Below are 12,981 nucleotides of genomic sequence, written 5' to 3'. Positions count from 1 at the left end.
TTTCTAAATAATGTCAAATTTTTCTAAATTTGAGTTTGTAGCCCTGGATATATCGGGCAAAAGCTACATGTCTTGGGTGCTTGATACCGAAATTCATCTTGATGCAATGGGTCTGGCAGACACCATCAAAGATAAAAATCAGGCAACAAACCAAGACCGTACCAAAGCAATGATATTCCTAAGCTATCACCTTGATGAGGGCCTGAAAGTGGAATATCTTACTGTTAAAGATCCAGTCATACTGTGGAATAATTTGAAAGATAGATATGACCACCTGAAGATGGTCATTCTTCCACAAGCACGTTATGATTGGACTGATCTAAGGCTACAAGATTTTAAATCTATCAGTGAGTATAATTATGCTATGTTCAGAATTATTTCCCAATTGAAACTATGTGGTAATAATATTACTGATCATGATATGTTGGAGAAAACTTTCACCACTTTTCATGCCTCGAATATGCTCCTGCAGCAGCAGTATCGAGAGATGGGATTTAAAAAGTATTCTGAACTTATCTCACATCTTCTAGTATCCGAGCAACATAATGAGCTATTAATGAAAAACAATGAAAGCTGACCTACTGGTTCTTGTCCATTCCCTGAGGTGAATGAGACGAACTTCCACCAAGCTAAGCGTGGAAGAGGACGTGGCCCCAGTCATGGTCATGGCCATGGTCGGGGAGGAAACTCTAATCGTGGTAATAACAATGCACCAAAGAACCCTCCTCACCACCAGCAGCGGAAAAGGAAGGAACAAAAGCATGAAGCGATGCAAGAAGCAAAGCCAGAAAATGCATGCTATAGATGTGGAGGAAAAGGGCACTGGTCACGTACATGTCGTACGCCAAAGCACCTGGTTGAGCTGTATCAAGCCTCCCTGAAGAAGACAGAGAAAAATGCTGAAGCAAATTTTATTTCTGAAGATAATTTAGACTTCATGCATTTGGATGTAGCTGATTATTTTGCACTCCCAGAAGGAGAAACAAGTCATGTGATCGGTAGTGAATCTGTAGAAATGTAAATATTTTAATTTTTGTTGTTTGTAGTAGATAGTATGGTTATGTAATTGTTGTACATAAATAAACGTTATGCTTTGATAATAATGTTTACTATCATATTTATTTTATTTATATCATTTTGAAGAATATGGATAATCCTCAAATTATGTTTAGATCAAAGACCAATCATGAAGATATTTGTGCAATTGATAGTGGAACAACTCATTCCATATTCAAAGATCAGAAATACTTTTCTTATTTGCATAAGGAAAAAGCAAATGTTTCTACAATTTCTGGTAATATAAGTTTGATTGAAGGCTCCAGAAGAGCTATTGTATTTCTGTCTAAAGGAACAAAACTTATTATAGACAATGCATTATTCTCCTCCAAGTCCCGACGAAACTTGTTGAGTTTTATATATATCCGCCGAAATGGGTATCATGTTTAGACAATGGATGAAATGAATGTGGAATATCTTTGTATTACAAAGAATATTTCTGGCCAGAAATGCATTGTAGAAAAGTTACCAACTTTATCTTCTGGCTTATACTATTCAAAGATTAGTACAGTTGAAGCACACTCTATCGTAAACCAGAAGTTTACTGATTCAAATACTTTTGTGCTTTGGCATGGCCGTTTGGGCCATCCTGGATCAATAATGATGAGACGAATTACTAAAAATTCGAGTGGGCATCCATTAAAGAACCTAAAGATTCTTACAAATAATGAATTTTCTTGTGATGCTTGTTATCAAGGCAAAATGATCACTAGACCATCACAAATGAAGGTTGGCATTGAGTCCCCTACCTTTTTAGAACGTATACATGAGGATATATGTGGACCTATTCACCCACCAAGTGGGCTGTTTAGATATTTTATGGTCCTAATAGATGCATCTTCAAGATGGTCTCACGTTTGCCTACTATCATCTCGCAACCTGGCGTTTGCAAAGTTATTAGCCCAAATAATTCGATTAAGGGCACAATTCTCATATTATCCTATAAAGGCTATTCGCCTTGATAATGCTGGAGAATTCTCATCTCAAGCGTTTGATAATTACCGTCTACCAGTTGGAATAAAAGTTAAACATCCTGTAGCTTATGTTCATACTCAAAATGGCCTTACAGAGTCATTTATTAAACGGCTGCAATTGATAGCAAGACCACTACTTATGAAAACAAAATTGTCTACTACTGTTTGGGGCCATGCTATCTTGCACGCAACATCACTTATCCGTCTCAGACCAACACATTATAATAAATATTCTCCATCACAATTAGTTTATGGTCACGAACCAAATATTGTCCATCTACGAATTTTTGGATGTGTTGTATATGTGCCAGTAGCACCACCACAACGCAGTAAGATGAGCCCCCAAAGAAGGTTAGGAATATATATTGGGTTTGAATCACCCTCTATTATTCGCTATCTTGAACCATTGACGGGAGATTTATTTACTGCTCGATTTGCAGATTGTCGATTTGATGAAACAAATTCTCCACAATTAGGGGGAGATAAAAAAGGAAATCAAAAGAGAAATTGTGTGAAAAGTTTCATCATTATCTCATTTTGATCCACGTACCCCTATATGTAATCAGGAGGTCCAAAAGATCATCTATTTATAAAATATAGCAAATCAAATGCCAGACGCGTTTACTGATTTGAAATGGATAACTAAGTCACATATCCCTGCAGAGAATGTGCCTATACGAATTGATGTCCCAACAGGATCATCTACTAGCATAAGAACTAGTGAACCTAAAGCACGCCTGAAGCGTGGTAGGCCTTTGGGTTCTAAGGATCGAAATCCTAGAAAAAGAAAATCGACAAATGATCAAAATGATATTATGAAGGGATATCCTGAAGAGACCCAAGATCTGATTAGTTTTGAGATTCCTGAAGAAATCAATGAACCCGAGACTCAAGTGAGTGGGGAACTTTTAATAAGTTCTACTGGTGATGGGATTGATTTAAATCGATCTGAAATAGTGGTGGATAATATTTTTACATATAATATTACACTTAACATTATGCAAGATAGTGAGGATTGTGAACCCCGATCTGTCGAAGAATGTCAACAAAGATCTGATTGGCCAAAATGGCAAGGGGCAATTCAATCAAAATTGAACGCACTTGCTAAAAGAGAGGTCTTTGGACCAGTAGTCCAAACACCTGCTGGTGTAAAACCAGTTGGTCATAAATGGGTTTTTGTGCGAAAAAGGAATGACCAAAATGAAGTTGAAAGATACAAGGCTCGCCTTGTCGCACAAGGATTCTCACAACGACCCGGAGTCGATTATGAAGAAACATATTCACCAGTTATGGATGCCATAACATTTCGATATCTCATCAGTTTAGCCTTACGTGAAAGACTTGAAATACATATGATGGATGTGGTTACATCTTATCTGTATGGTTCACTTGATAATGAGATTTACATGAAAATCCCTGAAGGATTTAAAATGCCTGAAGCATATTCGAAATCTCGGGAAATGTATTCAATCAGATTACAAAGATCTTTGTACGGTTTAAAGCAATCTGGGCGCATGTGGTATAATCGCCTTAGTGAATATTTACTGAAAGAGGGTTACATAAATGATGTTATTTGTCCATGTATTTTTATAAAGAAAATGACATCAGAATTTGTTATACTTGCTGTTTATGTTGATGACATAAATCTTGTTGGAACTCCATAAGAGCTCCAAAAGGCAATTGAATATCTTAAGAAAGAATTTGAGATGAAAGATCTTGGAAAAATAAAACTTTGTCTTGGATTGCAAATTGAACATTTAGCAAACGGAATCTTTATGCATCAATCTGCCTATACAGAAAGGGTCTTAAAACGATTTTACATGGACAAAGCGCACCCATTGAGTACACCAATGATTGTTCGATCACTTGAAGTGAATAAGGACCCGTTCCCACCTCCAGAAGAGGACGAGGAACTCCTTGGTCCTGAAATACCTTATCTTAGTGCAATTGGTGCACTTATGTATCTTGCTAATGCTACAAGGCCTGACATAGCATTTTCTGTTAATTTACTAGCAAGATATAGCTCTTCTCCTACTCTGAGACATTGGAATGGGATTAAGCATATTTTGCGATATTTAAAGGGAACTCTTGATATGTGTTTGTTTTATGCTAACAAAGGTAATGCAGATCTTGTTGGTTATACAGATGCAAGTTATTTATCTGATCCCTATAAAGCTCGATCTCAAATCGGGTACGTGTTTACATGTGAAGGTACTGTCATATCATGGTGCTCCACAAAGCAGTCAATTGTTATTACTTGTTCAAATCATGCTGAGATAATAGCTATTCATGAAGCAAGTAGGGAATGCATATGGTTGAGATCAGTGATTCATTTTATTCAAGAAAAATGTGGTTTGGAGTGTGATAAAAGATCCACAATTTTATACGAAGACAATGCTGCATGCATAGCCCAATTGAAGAGGGGATTTATAAAAGGAGATAGAACGAAGCACATTTCACCAAAATTATTCTACACACACGATCTTCAGAAAAATGGTGACATTGATGTGCAGCAAATCCGTTCAAGTGACAATCCGGCAGATTTATTCACTAAATCTTTGCCAACTTCAACTTTTGAGAACATGGTATATAAGATTGGAATGCGGAGACTCAAATATTTGAAACAATATTTTCATCAGGGGGAGTAAAATACGCGATGCACTCTTTTTTCCTTACTAAGGTTTTTTTTTCCCACAGGATTTTCCTCATAAGGTTTTTAATGAGGCAGTTAGAAATGCGTATTACTAAATATATGTACTCTCTTTCCTTCACTAAGATTTTTTCCACTGAATTTTTCCTAGTAAGGTTTTAACGAGGCACAATACCTTTTAATGAACATCCAAGGGGGAGTGTTATGAAAATAATTATATTGTGGATGTTCATTTATTACTCCGCTATAGATAATCTTCCTGAAGAAGATTATCCATTTAGTACTCTGTTGAAGTTTATCTACAAGCAGCTGATGCAGGCACGTTGCAAACAGCTTAATGAAATAATTTGCAGCAACTTCTTATTAAACAGGCAGGTTGCAAGCAGTTCATGCACACAGCTTTCAAGCAGCTAAAGAAAAGCCTTGCAGTTACTTCCTGAAAAGCCTCGCAGCTGCTTTCTTTCTTCTATAAATAAAAAAGTTTTCAGTTCATTATATACATAAGTTTGAAATTTGAATAATATATCAGTTTTCTCTCTATACTTGTCTTTACTTTATAGTTTTTATTTTATAACATTAGGACTTTTGTTAACATACATATTCGATTTTTGATACAACATTACTCTCCATTAGTTTGAAGCCAAAAGCAGTGGCGGCGGAGATGAGTTTTTGCGGCGGTAGGCGAGACAAGCACAACTCTTATCATTACTCTCTGTGTCTGTCGGTCTTGTTGTTGGTCACAGCGACGGCCGCGGAAGAAGCGTCGACAATCATATCAAGATTCCAACAGTACCTTCAGATCAATACAGCCCAACCTCAGCCCAACTACTATGAAGCCGCCGAGTTTATAACCTCACAGGCGAAGTCGCTAAACCTCGAATCCCAGACCCTGGAGCTGGTGAAGGGCAAGCCTTTAATTCTCCTGAAATGGGCAGGCAAGGACCCCAGCCTCCCTTCCGTCCTACTCAACTCACATACCGACGTTGTCCCTTCCGAGCATCACAAGTGGGCCCACCCACCTTTCTCCGCCCACTTAGATCCCGCTAGCGGCAACATCTACGCCCGGGGTTCTCAGGACATGAAGTGCGTGGGCTTGCAGTACCTGGAGGCCATTCGCAAGCTCAAGGCTTCTGGCTTCCAACCAACGCGCACTGTCTACCTCTCCTTCGTCCCCGACGAGGAAATCGGCGGAGACGATGGTGCCGGAAAGTTTGTCGATTCCGATGTCTTCGTGAAGATGAATGTTGGGATTGTACTTGACGAGGGCTTGCCTTCTCCCACCGAAAACTATCGTGCATTCTATGGGGAGAGGTCCCCCTGGTGGCTGGTCGTTAAAGCTGTAGGTGCTCCTGGACACGGGGCTAAGCTCTATGATAATACTGCCACGGAGAATCTACTTAAAAGCATCGAAACTATAAGGAGATTCAGGGCTGCGCAGTTCGATTTAGTTAAGGCGGGATTGAAAGCTGAAGGCGAGGTCATTTCTGTTAATATGGTCTTCTTGAAAGCTGGCACCCCTTCTCCCTCTGTAAGTCAGGCTATTCTGACCTTTTTTTATGTTAAAAGAAAACTTGAATTTTGCGCTTCCCTTCGTGATATTTTGTAGCAATGAGAACTTTGTGGCTCATCTAGTCCTCCCTGTAGTATTCCTTGTCTGACGAATTCTTGGAGTCTTTGATTGAGCTTAATCATTCGTTGCCATCAAGTGCTGTAGTAGTAACCTTATGCACTAATTTATGGTTTTTACAAATTCTGTAAAGTATAATTTTTTCTGAGAGAAGAGCTTAGATGCTTTTCATAAAGTAACAAAAGAGCTTAAATGTTACTGTAGTTTAGTGAATGGAGATAAATTTGACTATTGGAGTATATGAATTGGAACATTTCATTACGCAGTTCATCTTAATATGCTTTTTTCTGCTGTTCCTGAGGTTCAATCTAACAAACATTTGGAGAGCGATTGATAGAAGATTTAGGGTGTTTTCCGCATATATTCCTCTTTATTCGGCGGAACAACCCTTTCTTGTCAAACAGTAGCGCCCTTATTCATGCAGTTGAGATAAGTTTAAGACATGGACTTCTTTATTTCTGTGGCAGGGTTTTGTCATGAACCTGCAGCCATCTGAAGCCCAAGCAGGATTTGACATCAGAGTACCGCCAACTGCAGATCAAGCATCCTTGGAGAAGAGAATAGCTGAGGAATGGGCACCTGCTTCACGAAACATGACTTTTGAGGTATTAGGAATAATAGTCCTCACTTCTCCTTTTAGAGCTGCAATAGACCAATATGTAATGATGTGACTGCCTCCTGTTTGCTATACCTCAGTCCTTTTCCAAAGAGAAAGAGGCCTAGAACAATTTGCATTTTACTGTTTTCCTTATGTTGGGTGTGGTGCAGTGGTGGATACACCAAAGAAAAGCGTTCCATGCCTTTCTTTTCTCCCAATCTGGCATGAAGTGTTACCATAGCGAGCCTAGTAACCAGCAGTCTATCTGAAGCTTTGATTAAGTCTGTCTTTCAAGCTGCTGCACTGCAGTTAGTTTATGGAAGTAGAAAAGTCTAATCTAGGACTGCGAGAGTTTCCACATTTCCAGCTTGTTCTCATCCTTTCACTTTCCTATGTCCTTTATAGCCTGTTTGGCCATGCTTCTCCAATCCTAAAAGCACTATTATCCAAAGTTGAAGTGTTTGGCCAAGCTTTTGGAAGAAAAAAAAAGTGCTTTTGAGAAGAAGCAGAAGCAGAAGCAGTTTTGGAGAAGCAAAAAAAGTAGCTTCCCTCCAAAAACACTTTTTTGAAAAGTACTTTTGAGAAAAATTACACTTAGAAGCAGTTTTTAAAAGCTTGGCCAAAGTCCAAACACTAAGTGCTTTTCTAATTAATTAGCCAAACACAAACTGCTTCTCACCAAAAGTACTTTTGAGAAAAACACTTTTAAGAAAAAGCACTTCTCAAAATAAGCTGATTTTTGCAGCGAAACATGCTATTAATCAGCCATGTTTTCCCTCATATAAGGGAATATTCTGAAGTGAATAATATAGGATATGGTAGGCCCTACTGTTTTCAGCAAACTTTAGTTGCTTCCATGTTCCGGAGAAGTTCTTGTAATAGAGACATAAGTAATGAATATTTGACTTTTATATCTTAGTATTTACTTCTCGACCCGAGCTAGTTTGGGATTGAGATAGTGTTATTGTTGTTGTTGTTGTTGTTGTTGTTGTTGTTGTCTTCTTTGCTTCTCCAAGACTAAACCTGAATGATCCGTTCTGGGATCTGTCACTAGTTTTTAGCTTTATGTTTCTTCAATCTGCCTTCGCTACTTTACTGATGACAACTTTAGAAAAGCTTCTTGCAAAACTTCACATTTCTACTTCAAGGCGTGCTAGGCTTGAACTGTAAGATGTGAAATGCTAGTTACATGTGGGTGTCCCATTTTAAAGGATGTCCTTGTAAGCATAGGCAGCCAGAGTTTTTGGAAGAGCATGAAAGTACTTTGAATACATCTGGATGCGCAAAATATGATGGATGTGCTGAGGAAATTCATAAATGAAACCACTTTCCTTGCCTGCATACTATTTGAGATTTCATGTCCTTTCACTGCCCTATCTCTTCAACCCAGGAGGGTGTTGAGGAGGCAAAATTATGCGCCTCTTTATGCAAAGGTTTTAATCATTTTGTGAAGGAACTATCAATCCTTTTAGAATAAAAAAACATCGTAAATGGAAATTCTTTTAAATATTAACTCGTCTTGAAGTCGAAGGTTGGGTGCTTCCTTTATTGTAGCTCCTGGAAGTTAAGATATTATGTTGTCATGTTCCTCGTATTAGTTGACTAAAAAAGGACAGCCCGGCGTACTAAGCTCCCGCTATGCGCGGGGTTCGGGGAAGGGATAGTAAAAAGGATACATCATCTAATTTGTTTTCTTGTTTGCTTTTAGAGAGGTGAATAAAGATATTTGGACTATGTTTAACAAGATCTTTTGAAATAAGAAACTTCACAACTTCAACTTTTTTAAAGACAAATTAATGAGCTCAATGTTTCTAGAGAAGGAGGTCAAATAGACCCTCCAAAAAGAATGAGAGAAATAAAGCGGGATGGGTGGAAATAGTTATCTCATATCTGAGACTGAGTGTCTGAGAAGTTCAATATTCTGCTGGGACCTACAATAGCCTGAGCTTGTAGGGGAGTCTGTGAGTAACATGGCTTTGCTTTTGTTGATTTGTCGTCTTGGGCTTAAATGCGTGTTCATATTTGAGAGAACTCTTGTCTGAAACTCTTCACCTAGCTAACGTGAAAGGACCATACCATCATTCTTAAATGGATGGCAAATTCCTGACCCCATAAAAAATACATGTCCTCACCTTCTGAATTCTGTAGGTGGTTATTGTCGTTTTGGGCTTAAATGCGTGTTCATATTTGAGAGAACTCTTGTCTGAATACTACTTGATAGAATTCCTTGCTGGTTATTGTTTGACTTCGTATCAGCTGTCTATTTGAACAATATTTAGAAATGCTGTATGTTAATTTAAGAGACTGGACGATACCCTTGTTCTCCGACAGTTCAAGCAGAAGGTGTCTGTGAATGACAAGTTTGGAAGGCCAGCCATTACAGCTGTTGACAGTTCCAATGTTTGGTGGGCACTGTTAGAAGAATCTATCGTCAAAGCTAATGCCGGAGTTGGAAAACCAGAAATATTTCCTGCATCGACAGATGCACGCTATTTTCGGGAGCGAGGCCTGCCAGCAATAGGATTTTCTCCAATGGCAAACACTCCGATTCTTCTTCACGACCACAACGAGGTGAGCATTATTTACACTATTGCATACTTGGTGAGACATGGTAGTGTTGTCTGTGCTTAAACACATACAGTTTTTCAAACCTATTAAACATACTCTTAAGATGGGAAAGCCAAAAGAAATTGAGAACTCCACAATAAGGAAGAAGAAAACAATGCGATGGCTATTTGTTACTCTTTACCAGTCATCAACATTTTACACGACCCAAAAACTGATGTAAATTATGACCATAGCAGCTGAGGATTCACCAGTTTTCAATATTATACCTCCTGTGATATAGTAAATTTGACTGGACTTGAAAATTGTGTTCCTCTGTTAAAATAGTTTTGTTTTATCTGGTGGAGATCCTGACTTTGGCCTATAGTTAATATACATTCTCTATTGCTGCAGTTCTTGAACAAGGATGAGTATTTGAAAGGTATTGATGTTTATGAGTCAATAATCAAAACTTATGCATCTTATATTGAGCATCCAAGAGATGAGGCTTCGAGGGAAGAATTGTGAGCAAGTTCCATTGAAGAAACCTTGAGCTTCTTTTGTCTTGGAAGACAGGGGCGGTCTTTCTACTGTATGAATAAATAACATAGATATTTCACTATCATTGACCAAGATGATCAATGTGTAAAAACTCTTTAATGTGTTGCATATATTTGCCCTTATTTACTTTACATATGGAGTTTCTCTGGCTATTGCAATGTAGGAAATAGAATAATAGCAAGCGATGATGAGAAGAGCAGATTGGGTCGGTGGACCTTCTTTCTTTTCTTCCTTTTCCAGTTCTCCTTGAGAAAACAAGATAAAGTCATTGCTAGCTGGTTAACGAAATGTAAAAGCTAAGCCTGGCTTGTGAACCGAGTCCAATCTATGCAAATTCTTCAGAAGAGTCAACTTCTGCTGTTCTGCCAGTCAATCTTCGGAAGAGAAACTACCTTTAGTCAGATGTACAACCTCAAGATATGAACTGACTTAAATCGTATATCTAGACCGATATTTAATCAAGGGTATTACGGCCTAACTTTAGTTTTTGCATTTTGGTTTAGTTTGATCACTTTGCTGCTTGTTAAGACTTAGATGGCTCTGTAATCTCTGAAGTTTCTTTTTACCTGAAATGCTTGAATATGAACTTGAAAAAAGAAAATTGACATAACGCCATCTGGCGGTTTTCTTAAATAAAAGCCAAAAGTAATTTTATTGCAGTTTATTTTCTATCAGAATTGTAGCGTTAGATTCTCACACTTAGCATCCTTACCAAAGAAGAAAAGTGAAGAGTCCACCTTTTTAACTACGTATTTTCCCTACAAGTTTTATCCATATTGAGATTTCAAACCTAACAGTGTAGTCTCTCCGTTCATTTTTATTTACTCGGTATTTTTTAATTTTAGTTGTCTATTTTTGCAAATCAAGAGAAATACAATCTTTTTTTTCTTATTTTATCCTTATCATTAACTACTTATTTCTCGAATTATTTTTCAAAACTTTTTGAAATGCTATCATTATAGGGGTTATGGAGTATAATGTATTTATTAAGGGGCATAAAAAGTGTGTGTATATATATATATATACTATTATAAAAGTGGGAAGCCCTAAACTAGAAAGTCAAATTACTAAAATATTCTTTTTAAAATATTAATTACTTGTAAAAAATATTAAAAAACTAATTTATTTTGAAGTGTCTATTCTAAAAGGTTGTGTCTTTTTATTTATGTAACTGAATTGTCATTTTTCTAATGTATTCAAACGTTGACTTTAGCAAAAGAAAAATAAAACATGTGATCAACAGGGAAGAAGAAAGAGAAGCTTGAGTACTTATACTAGGAAAAAGTTTGGAAATTGGAGCTTGTAGGATTCATCGGTAGAAGTACTACTTTGTCCTAGCAATTAGAATAATGAGATCTATTGAGATTTTATGGAGGTATGTGAAAAATATAGTCTTTTTAATATTTACACAATATATGATGCTTCTTTATTATCACTAATAAATGATAGATGGTAGTACATTCTCTGCAAAAATTTTACCAATTGTTAATAGAAAAAAAATGTTATCTTTTTATCATACCCCTTTTTAAATAATTTTATGGAGCATATAAAATATCACAATTTTTTACAAGGATCCAAATATTTAGAAGGATTTTAGAGTAAAATTCAAAAATAGAAGATATATATACAATAAAATTAATGATTATGTATTTCGATTGCTACTATTATAATTTATCATTCTGATGTGTTTGATTAAAATAGTTTAAATTATGAATATTCACATAAAGGACTAAGTACAGTCAAACATCATCAAGTATTGAACAAACACAAAGTATAAAAGTTTCTGCTAGCTTATAAACAATTATATGAAAATTAAAAAGGCTTGAATTGAATTAAGTTACCAAATATGTATAGCATTATATTTATTTTAAAGGATTTAATGACTTTAGGTTTAATTATCATTGTGTTACGCTGAGTTTTCATTATCAACATTTTAGTTACATTATGATGTATTGGATTATATAAACATAATTTCTAAACATATTGAATTGACTCTTCATCTTGTAGGAAGTTGTTGTTAATTCTTGAATTTAAATAGGAAAATATTTCAAAAAATTTAAAAAACCCTTTTAGTATTATATATTTATATTTAATTATAATAACAATAATAATTTCATAAAAACTGAAAAAGATTACTTAATAATAATAATAATATTTTTTTAAACGGAAAAAAAGGAAACCATTTGAAGTGACTTTACTAAAGGGTGTATTTCTTCTTTTAGAACTAACCCATTTGAATTTTTGAGTAGCGGTTGGTTCTAAATCTACAACCTGTATTATATTTTAGCTATTCTCCAAAACCAAATATTCTACCTCAGAGATTAAAGGGACTATAAATTCTCACCTTTTGTCATTCTTTTTTGTTCCTTATAATTCCTTCATTCCTTCCTTCCTATTTTGTTAAGTTTTTGTGGTCAAAGAATCAAAAGAGTTCTGGTCATGACAGTGCCACTACATTGGTAAAAAGAACATACACTAAGAGCATTATATATAAAAATATATTAGGTAAGATATGACTATATTTAATATTTACATCTTATATGATAAATTAATATAATTAAAAAATATTTAACTAACTTAACTAAAATCGTTTTTGTTGAAGATCCAGACAATATTTAAACAATTTAAATTCAAGTATTACATCAATATAATAGAAATAAAATTGCAACTTAAATAAATTTTACATTTATTATAATTTTCTGATAATTAAATCAATGTACACATATAATTAATTAACTTTTGTCAATATTTTATTAATATTATATTTATTATCTTGACATTTCACGTGCAAAGCACGTGAGAAGAAACTAGTTTTTATAAAAGTAGGAAGCTCAAAAATTAAAAGTTGAATTACAAAATTACCCTTAATAGTTACATATCCTACTTAAAAATAAATAAAAAGAAAACGATACTATAACATTTTTAAGAAGTGTCTTTTCTTAAAGAGTTGTGTCCTTTCATTTGTGAAAGA

General features: G+C 35.7%; 1 protein-coding gene across 1 annotated transcript; it reads left to right on the top strand.

The window, feature by feature from the left end:
* The first annotated feature begins 5,276 nt into the window (after window positions 1-5,276).
* On the top strand, window positions 5,277-10,141 carry LOC107828516 (uncharacterized). The gene is made up of 4 exons (XM_016655851.2): window positions 5,277-6,208; window positions 6,775-6,912; window positions 9,237-9,476; window positions 9,864-10,141. Exons 1-4 carry the CDS (start codon window positions 5,342-5,344, stop codon window positions 9,975-9,977), a joined length of 1,359 nt encoding a protein of 452 aa, XP_016511337.1. The 5' UTR covers window positions 5,277-5,341; the 3' UTR covers window positions 9,978-10,141.
* Window positions 10,142-12,981: the final 2,840 nt, after the last annotated feature.

This window comes from Nicotiana tabacum, chromosome 19, assembly GCF_000715075.1.
Source record: "Nicotiana tabacum cultivar K326 chromosome 19, ASM71507v2, whole genome shotgun sequence".
Lineage (NCBI taxonomy): Eukaryota > Viridiplantae > Streptophyta > Magnoliopsida > Solanales > Solanaceae > Nicotiana > Nicotiana tabacum.
Note: the sequence above shows the minus strand (reverse complement) of the source record. Positions and strands in the feature narration are given on the sequence as shown.